Consider the following 10,178-nt stretch of genomic DNA (forward strand, 5'->3'; position numbering starts at 1 on the left):
GAATATTCACTTGAGAGCTACTTCAAACATGTTCTTACAGGATTTGTGAGCCCTCTTAATGGCATTTTTGCAACTGCAAACTTCTGTACAGGGAAGGAAGTGTTAGAAATAATTTTGTGGGTTTGTATTCTCAGAATCATTCTGCAAACTTCATCTTTCTTTTCTTGTAGCATGGATTTATTATATTTAGTGGCAAGCAAGTGCGGGGGCAAGAAGAGACAGAATAAAAAGTACAATGTAGCTCGCAGAAGATACATTATGAAGTAGGGTTTGGATTACTTTTTCATTATTTTAAATTTTGCTCCTTCAATTTCAGCATGGGCATTCTTGCGTGCATTCCTAATATAATGCCTCTTACCTACCTCAATCAACAGCTCCTCCTGTAGGGAACCATTTAGTGTTCACAGCTGGGGTTTTCACTACAGAGGTGAAAACAAGCCAAACTGATTTTTTTTTTTTTTTTTTTACTTGATACTCAATATTTAGCAACATGAAGACATTTGCCCAATAAGACATGAACAGTACAAATGCAAAACTGAGGAGATTGCCATTGATCTGAAAAGCCAGAAGCTTGATTGGAAGAATTCTATGAAATCCTATTCTATGAAAAAAACACAACAGTACATGCGACGACCTAGGCATGCATTTGTGCTGCTGTATTTGACTACATTCAGAATATTCTTCCTCCTACTGATTTCAAAAAAGTAACAAAACTAACGCCTGGCTTTGTCAAAGGAGAGATGGAAACTTACTACATTTGAGAGACAAAGGAACGGATTGACTTATTCACATCCTGATGTGTCTGACAAAATGCTTCATGTGAACAATGCCTACTCTGAAGAGTGGGAGGAAAAATCCAGCAGAGTTCATTTCAATCACCTATTTAAACCATTTAAGCAAACTTGGATGATTTTTTTTTTCCTCCCCGTGGGTAGCACTATCAGATGAGCCAGCTTCACTTGCTGACTGGAGTAGTCACCCCACATGGCAGAACTGGAGCAAACCACAGCTGTGCAGTAACATCTTCAGCAGGCACGACTGTTTGCAGAGTAAACATTTGCCTATAACCTTACTGTAGATGGAGTATGTTAACAAAAAGGAAGGCTTCTACCAGCTTATCTGAGGCACCTTCCTCACTAACACAAGGCTGTGGAAGGGTGCTCAGCCCAGAGCTCTCTCTGCACATAAAGGAACCTGCACCACCGGAGCAATTGTTCATTGCTTCTCATTGTTTCAGACACCTCAATTGAAAGAGCTTAAATTGCTGGTCTGAAGAATACCTTCACAATATTGCTTTAAATATATACTGCAATGCTTCCTCACTGATGGGGTAATAACCACAGTGAGACAGTTACAAACGTCTGGATTCGTGGGTCCATAACTAAACCAGGAAAAGCATTTGTCTGCCAGGGGTTTGCAAGCATTTCTCTTTGTGTCGAACTCCAGACCATGGGGTTGAGTTGGCAAAACTGCAGCACAGAATTAGCCCAAGATGTAGCAAATGCAATCCTCTGGAAGCACAAGAATGTGGCACTGAAACGAAACCCCTACGTCTTCTGCCCGTTGTGCTCAGTACACATACTCTGGAGTGTTATTTTAAAATAAGTAATTTTAAAATGAGCTACTCATAAATTATCAACATACTTGCAAGCTTAGAAGAGGGTACAAACAGCAAAATCATCAACTGCTACCTTCTGTAGTACCGCTTGAGAAATCACATTAGTATATATTAGAGTACGAGGCCTGAAAATAAATAGAGATAGTAATCCCTGTTGAGAAAAATCTTCTCAGCAGACTGATCAGGTTCAGTCAGGCACTCACTAGGAAGAGGATGAAACAGAGCAGAGAGCCTTTGGGATGATCCAAGAACCTCTGTCTTGGTAAGAAATCCCATCTCCCAGCAGCTATAAAGGAGGAAAGCTGCCTCTGACTGGGGCTCTACGGCACGTGCTTCGTCTGGCCTTTTTCTTTTAACCACTTGCTTTCAGATGTCTGATCTTTAATTTAACAAAGAGAAGTGATTAAAACCAACTGACAGAATAGACCGTAAAATGCTCAAATTCTCACACTGACATGGGAAAGGCACACTATCTTAACTCGCTTCTTTCTAAACCACATGAATCAAGCTCTCAGTGGATACACTGATTTTAGTGTTTGCTTTCATTTTCTCCGAAGTTTACACCAAACTGAATTTGTTGCAAAACAGGACATAAACTATAAAATATGCTGGCATAGGTGTTACTAAATACATTTAATATTGGGTCGAACTTCTACAACCTTCTCATGAAGAAGAACAATGATTAATTTTGGAGTGGAAATGAGGAGTGAGGAAAGACAACAGGGAGTACGTAGTTTTGCTAATGTGGATCAGCAGAGCAGCCAGGAACAGCTAAAGGAAGCTGCTGTAAATCACAGTGTCCCTGGGAATGCCTCACTCATGCCAACGCTACAATCCAGGGAGCACAAGGACGGTGGGATCCAGCTGTGCCCTGCTCCACCTGAGCTAGAGCCCCCAAATCTCGCAGGTCTGAACAGCAGCCTCGGATCTAACCTCAGCTACAGCATGCTGCCCTCTGCTCGGAGCAGTTTTATGCCACGAACTGAAAATAGTTATTCCAGATATGTCAAACCTATTTAAGAGCATCCCTGCAGCACAGATTTACCACGCATTACGTGCAAGATCTTTGCAATATTTTTCTGAGAATGTGCAATGGTGGGTTTTGGCATACTTCCCTACCTTGAAGCATGTATAAGCGCTTGGCCATGGTTTGAAATTGAGCTGCCCAGGAGCAATAGGGCCAAGACCTTTTTAGCTGTGCTTTATGCTATTAAAAGCACAAAAGAAATTAAATACAGCACACTGCATCAAGTAATACAACTTTGAGTTAAGCCAGCAAAAGCAAGAAAAAACAGGATCAGATACTTGTGACCTGGATTTACCTATCTGCCCGGGTGCTACAGCTGGACACCCACTGACTCATTCTGGGCTCTTCTGTTAGCCAAGAGAAAACACAAGGAGAAAGCAGTACTTAACTTCTTTCCCATCATCTTTAGTGGCTTAAGACCAAATCTAGTTTTATTGTTTTCAGTGCTCTATCTTTCTTGGAAATCTCACCAAAATCCACAAGAATTTTGAGCATTACTGTATGTTAAAGAGTACAGCTGTCAGCATTAAGATTTTATACATGGTACCCCCCAGGATGCAGTTTGTTTACCACTCACAAACACAACAACGTGACTTTTCTAACAGTACATTGCCCAATTAACTGAACAGAATCAGAAACCAAACTCCACCGTTGAGATAAGCAAGCAAAAAATGCTTTTTAGACATTTTTAATTTGCCTGTCATTCTGCTATCCCAGTGCCTAAAATAGAACTTAATGCACAGCCCAGGCCTGCTCAGCACACCCAAGAATGGGGCTCTCTTGGGGCTCTGGCATTTTAACAAAACAGATGTTATAGTAATAGATGCGACTGTGGGAAATTTAACTACTGAGGAAACCTACGCATCTCGTGTGTGAGAATCACAGTGCAACCGGTTGGTGTCATTTTTAAGTTGCTAACTCAACCTCAGATCAGTCTGATAGAAGTGGATTAGGGAGCAACTCTACGTGCAGTTACACTGGCAGGTGAGAAGCAGCAGCAGACACCAACACGTACCTCAGTACAGGAGAGTTCAACACACTTTTCAGTATTTGCATTGTACCGAATTAAAATTACATTTACTGTTTTTTGTTTGCCTATATCATATTTATTTATTTATTTTTAATTACTTCAATAACTGGGCAACCAGAAGGACTATCAACCACATCAGCTAGCGATTATCTTCCTGGGAAGCCTGCAACATGTGGACTGCAAATGATAAGGGTGCATTCTGGAACTGCAGGAGAAACAGCTTGGCATGAAGAAATCCCCTTGGGAGAACTTACAACACAGGGCTTTTTAATTTTTAAAGCACACATGAATATGCCCACGTTCTACAGGCTTTTAAACTTTTTTTTTTACTTACTTTTTATACACATTTACAAGAAATGTAAGAAGTAACATTCTGCTGCTTGTTGCATGAAGAGTGTCATATGCCTGCTGCATCAGTTTGTCTAATCTGTGCTACTGCACCCCACAAGAAAGCATGTTGCAAGCCTTTTGCTTCAACTGCTCTGCAAACTGCACAGCTACATTTACCTCCAAAGGATATCAAAAAGGCTCTTTCTAAACCTTAAATTCCAGTGAAATGGTAATCCTTTGGGTAGTGAAACTCTGTTCAAACTGTTCATCCTGAAAACCCAGAATTTCTGTTAAAGAAGTGAATGTCTCTTGTAAATATGTTTGTGGAAGGTAAAAATACACTCATCATACAGCTGCTCTTGATTAAAGGGTGATTTTCTCTTCAAAAATACTTGCAAGAAAAGAAGCACTGGCTTCCTCACTGACAATATCTATCTATCTATCTATCTATCTATCTATCTTTTCCCCTACACTCTGTAGGAGAGAAGTTACAATAATTTTAGACACATCGAAGGTTTTTCATCATTCTCAACAGCATTCCTGGGCAACTGGTAGCACCAGCTCACAAGAAAGATTCTGTGCAACACTCCTGTGCTAATACCAGAGGAACATGCTTTCCCAAGGAGCTAAACATCAGATGCGATTGGGAAGTGTGAGGGGGGAGGCTTCTTTTTCGAAAAGCCAAGCTGTAGCTTGCTGAACCTGAAACCGCTACAGTAATCTTTTCAGCATTTATCTAACAAGGAAAAGCATTAGTGTTTCATTTCCTTCATAATTTTTTTTTCCTACTATGCCTCATTTAGGGGGGCAAGCACAAAATTAATGACAAACACAGAGCTAGATCCCAGTAAGAGGACAATTATTAAAAAGCAACAACGACAAATAACAACAACAAAACCCAAACAAACAAACAACCCCCCACATTTTCTCGCTTTACAGAGCTTGCCTCTACTGAAGAGGGAGACCCCGCTGCCCCCGCATGCAAATACATCAGACTGCCATAGGCAATCTACAGCATAGTCCTCAGGATAAGACACCTTTACCGCAAAAACAGTAAAACGCAGCTCTGGTTAGTCCCTGCCTCTCCCAGCTTGTTAAAATAGGATAACATCACACATTTTACCAAATTCACAAGATCTGCACCAACCCCTTCCAACTATTCAAAATGCCAAACAATTCTAACGTAACATCAGACAGCACTTCCAGCATTTTTTTAACACGTGTACAATGCTTGCTGTTACATGAGCTATTAATCTGAAGAAACCTTACAGTCAGAAAGCTTACTGAGGTGCATCAAATGAAAGCAACGTTATTAAAGTGCAGTTTTAGCACAAAACTTAATGCTGGATGTTCACAGCTAATGAGAATTTTTATGCATCTTTTAAACAAAAGTAAAAAATGTAAAAGATTTAAAGAAATTAGTCAGCTATGCTACTATTTAACTTTCCTACAGATGAAGTGCTCCAGTTACCTTCACTTCAACTAAGACTCTATCACTCAGCCTTCCAAGCCTATGACTTTGCTTTCTAAAAACCAACAGACATCTCTCAAGTTGGGAACCTCCTTAAAAACATCCTTTATCAAGCAACTACAACTCTGACCAACAGAACATAAATTTAAAGGCAATACCTCTCATCTAACCACTAAGCAACGTACTAAGAGAATGCCTATAAAAATCAAACAGAGTTCCTTTACTTTTGCTTCAGAACAAAGCGATAACTCTATAAACCTGGCACTCAAAAGGCCAGTTCAAACTACACGCAGACATTAAGTCAAAAGCTTCCATGTATTTTGAAGTTTGTACAATCAATGTTTCACAAAGACAGGGACCAGCCACAAAAAAAATAAACTGAATATATTTTACTATGTACTTAAACCACAAATGACTACACCTACAACATGCAGATGAAATACCAGAATTCAATATCAGACATTCCCTATGCTTGTTCAATCCACTGTATGCAATTTTTGTCTAATAGTCACCAGCTGTAAACACGAACTTTCCCATTTGTTAGCCTGAGCAGATTAATCTCCTGCCACTGTCCACAATTTAAGAAGCTGTTACATACCTGCAGTTAGGAGGAGGATCAAGGGTTATTTCAGCTAGCTCCTTCTGGATTCTGTTGGTGAAATGAGAACAGACACAAAGCATTTGAGATAGTCTATAGAATAAATCAGGGAATTACACTGCCCTCTACCACCATGCAGTTAAATGCAAGATTGGCTTTGCCTTCAGTAATGCTAACATGGCTGCTTCCTCTTTGTTCTCAGAGGCATAACCCAAATCCCATAGCTGAGAAACTTTGCAGCTTTTTCCTGCTCGATGCTGTACACAAACAGAACACTCACAGCTGAGTTTGGTAGAAATTCCCTACGAGTATTCAGAAAAGTGACTCTTTTTCATATCTGAGCACTTTTTACCAGAGAGATTTTCTTTGCAAGCTAATATGCAAATGAGGCGGGGGGGAGGCTGTACAAGCACATTTGACAGTGACTTAAAACCAGTGCAACAGAGCTGTGATCGAGGCTGAAGAAGTGAACCATGCTGTCAGCAAACACATTCCTTTGACAATATTTTACCTCCCGCTTTGCAGGGTGTTTCAAAAGTAGATTTGCAGATCTGCAAGTCTGTCTCTGTTCCTGGAATGATCTCTCCAGATCAACTTTGCTCCTGTCCACACCTTCTCCTGCCTTTCCTCCCCCAACCTTATACAGTAGCTGTATTTTACATGATAAAAAGCGACATAATAACTCGAAATAATCTGTGCTTAGCTTTACATTGTAACAACCATTCCCAAGGTGTTACAGTCCAGAAAAATGAATACTGGAAACTTTTGGTGGATTTAATAATTTATTCAGACACATACAAGGTGTAATTTTAAAAGACTCATGGCAAATCCCTCTTTAAAATCACAACTAAGAATTCTCTGGACCAGAAGGCTCACATAAGCAAGACTGTTCTTCCATACAAATAGCGAGTGGTAAAATGTGAGCTGACAGAAACCGCCCTGAAAGCCCCTTGCACTAGTCCCGTTAAGTCCGATCAGACTGCTGAACTATTTGAGATGTATGGAATTGGACTTACAATAATTAACTGAAACAAAGGCAAGAGGAAAAAACTGTCTAGGGTTTCTACATGACGGACCTCAGGCATTTCAAAAAAAGATAAGTAACAATAAATCGCAAAATCTGCATAGCATTTCCAGAACTCTTCCTTCTTTAGCCAGTCCTATTTTATAGGGTTTCTTTAACAAGACAAAAAGTCACCAATGTCACCCAGTTGTATCCTGCAGCAATTCCAGCATATTTCAAAAAGTATTTACCAAATTTAAGTACAACGCAAAAATACTAAAACATTCCTACAAGTCTGAACCCCTGTATTCACACCAAATAAGCAAAACTCAAAGCTACTATGGCTACTCCACAGGTCTTCTGGCTACAGTATATTTGTAAATATTTGTACAGAAAAGGACCTCGAGGGAAAAGACTGGAAAGTTATGTTTCTTCTCAGAAGACAACTGGAATCAAGGGATTTAAAGTTTGCTTTATTTCACACAGCTGGACTTACAGAAAATGATTAAAGCACATGTCTTAAAAGCTGGACTGTCAGAAAACTTGTATGCAAATAAAAACGTAACAGATAAAACCGAGCGAGGTTTCTTAAGATTTTGGTACTTAAAGGTAGAGGCTACCTGAAGAACCCTATGGCTCGAATCTGCAGATCCTGAGGGAGAAGACTTGCCTAACTTTCTCCCGAAAGAACTCCAGGAAAAAACAGTGACTTGAAGGTGTGCAAAGGCTCTACCGTACATTGACGCGAGAAGCTAGTCAGAAGGCCCACAAAAGTCACTGGGGTTTTGCGACTTCTTTAATTAAAGAGCACTGCTCATCATCAGGCTGCAGGCTGAAACACACCAGGAGGACTCCACCCTATACCAATAAGGGATGGAAAACTAACTCTGCAAAAAAGACACCTGGAGCTGACACACACTTATTCATTTCTAGAAACGTGAAAGTCACGGAGGTGCCCCCCAGCCGGCCTGTAAGTTACCAAGTTCTCAAACAACTTCTCAAAAGAAGTACGACCAGCCTGCGTAATTACCACCCCAACAAGACTTGGATTACCGAAGGCACTTCCCAGAAGACTCCTGTGCTACAGAAGTTTGTACTTCACTACTTCCCATACAGCTTTATAAGAATCCCTCTGCCTCGAAAAGCGCAAGCGAACACCGTGACTCCACGCAGTGTGCGAAACCACCACGGAACGCTTTACTGGCGCATTTACCTTTTAGCACTAGTGGATAGCTTAGCAGTAGTTTTGCTGGAGAGTTTGGTGTTCTTCTTCTGCTGGGTTGCAGAAGGTTTTCTTTCTTCTTGCTCTTCGGGCTCAGGTGCTGGTGGATCCCTCTGGTCGGCATCCGAACTACCACTGCTGGTACTTGGACTCTCATCGTCTGACCTCTGCCTATCACTGGACATCGTGGGGAACTTTTTGGGGGAAGGAGAAAAGAAGAGGCAGAGTTAGTACAACTGGCAGGACGGTCTCTCGCCATTCCCCAAGCTCCAAGGAACACTTAAATTGGAGACGAGTCAATTTCACTGCGAAATTGACCAAGATCGCTTCTTTGTCTCCTCTACAAGGGCTGCAGCTTGACAGCTACATCGCAGTATTTACACTTCTGAATATACAGATATTTCCCATTTTTAAACCCACTCGCATTTTTTTCATACTTTAAACAATATGCCAATTGTCGACTTTGTTCCGAGGCATGAGACAGATTTAGCAGGGTACTTAGGCAATCAACATTAATAACTTATGACACATTGTAAATAACAGACCTCACTGAAAATGTTTTTTAAAAAGTCACTAATACCCTGTAAATATTTACACTGGAGCAGAGCATTTTATTGGGTCCAAACGCCAGATTCCCCCCTCGCCCCCTCTCTCGGGGAAAATACATTGCCAGCGAGACTTGGGCTGCGTTCAGAGCGAAACATACACTTGCTCTGTGCATTTAAAGGGCTGGGCGCCGGGAGGGGGGGGGGGGGGGGAGAGAGAACGTGGGCCGCTTTTTAAAGGGGAAAAATAAAAAAAACCCTGGCAAAACCCACCCCGCGCCCCGACCCCGCGATGCCTGCGGAGCGCCCCGGGCGGGGGCAGCCCCGGCGGCTGGCAGGGCCCTGGGCAGCGCCGGGCGGACCCCCCCCCGGGCCGGCAGCCCGACATTTTGCGGCGGCGGGGCGGGGGGCGAGGCGGGGGCGGGGGGGGCGCCGAGGAGGAGCGCGGCGGGGAGCTGCTGCGGCAGGGCTGGGGGCCGCGCTTTGTGGGCAGGGAGGGAGGGAAGGAGAGAGAGAGAGAGAGAGAGAGGGAGAGAGAGGGAGAGAGAGGGAGGGAGGGAGGGAGGGAGAGCCCCGGCCGGCCCCGCTCCGCTCCGCTCCGCACCGCTGCGTGTGTGCCCGGAGCCAGGCGTCAACTCGGCCCGGCCCCGCGGCCCCGGCCGCCGGCAGGCAGCGAGCGCCGAAAACAAGAACAAAGCTCCTCCAGCCGCCCCCCCCCGCTCCTCCCCGCCTCCCCCCACCGCGCTCGCCCAGCCGCCGCCGCCGCCGCCGCAGCCACCTCGCCCGCCTCTCCCTTACCTTCGCCCGCGTCCTGTCCCGCTGCTGGGTCGGGGGGCCGGGGTGGCGGGGGGCCGGGCCGGGCCCGCGGCGCCCGAGGAGGGGGACGGAGGCGGCCGGGGGGCTATACGGCGGCGGCGGCGGCTCTGTGGCCGGGCGGTGTGGAACATTGAGAGCCGGAGCAGGGGGGGACGGGGGGAGGCGCGGTGCGGCCCCGCGGCCGGCGGGTGGCGCTGGCGGGCCCCGGCGCTGCGGCGCGGGCTCCCGCGGCGGGCCGGGGGGCCGGGGCGGGGGGCGGCGGGCGGCCGGGAGCGCGCCGCCGGGGGCGGGGGAGAAGCGACGGGAGCCGGGGGGGGGGCGCGCCGGCGGCTGCCCGCCCCCGCCCGCCCGCTCGCTCGCCTGCCGCGGGGCTGGCGGCGGGCGGGGGGAGGGAGGGGAGAGGAGAGGCGAGGCGAGGGGGGCGCTCGCTCCCGCCTGGCGGCCGCCGGAGCGCGCCCCCCTCTGGGCTGGGGTGCGCGCAGGCGCTCTCCCGCCGCCGCCGGGGGCGCGCGCGCTCG

At 45.4% G+C, this 10,178-nt stretch overlaps 1 protein-coding gene across 1 annotated transcript in view; it reads right to left on the minus strand.

The window, feature by feature from the left end:
- UBE2E3 (ubiquitin conjugating enzyme E2 E3) overlaps window positions 1-9,771 on the minus strand; it is a 60,921-nt gene extending 51,150 nt beyond the window's left edge. Inside the window, exons 1-3 of the mRNA XM_084288994.1 lie at window positions 9,643-9,771; window positions 8,291-8,493; window positions 6,075-6,125 (exon numbers count right to left, since the gene is read on the minus strand). Coding sequence (XP_084145120.1) covers window positions 6,075-6,125; window positions 8,291-8,484 — 245 coding nt within the window. The 5' untranslated portion in view covers window positions 8,485-8,493; window positions 9,643-9,771. The remainder of the gene's footprint in view (window positions 1-6,074; window positions 6,126-8,290; window positions 8,494-9,642) is intronic.
- Between the last annotated feature and the right edge of the window lie 407 nt (window positions 9,772-10,178).

Source organism: Netta rufina (genome assembly GCF_964035555.1).
Source record: "Netta rufina genome assembly, chromosome: 6".
NCBI lineage: Eukaryota > Metazoa > Chordata > Aves > Anseriformes > Anatidae > Netta > Netta rufina.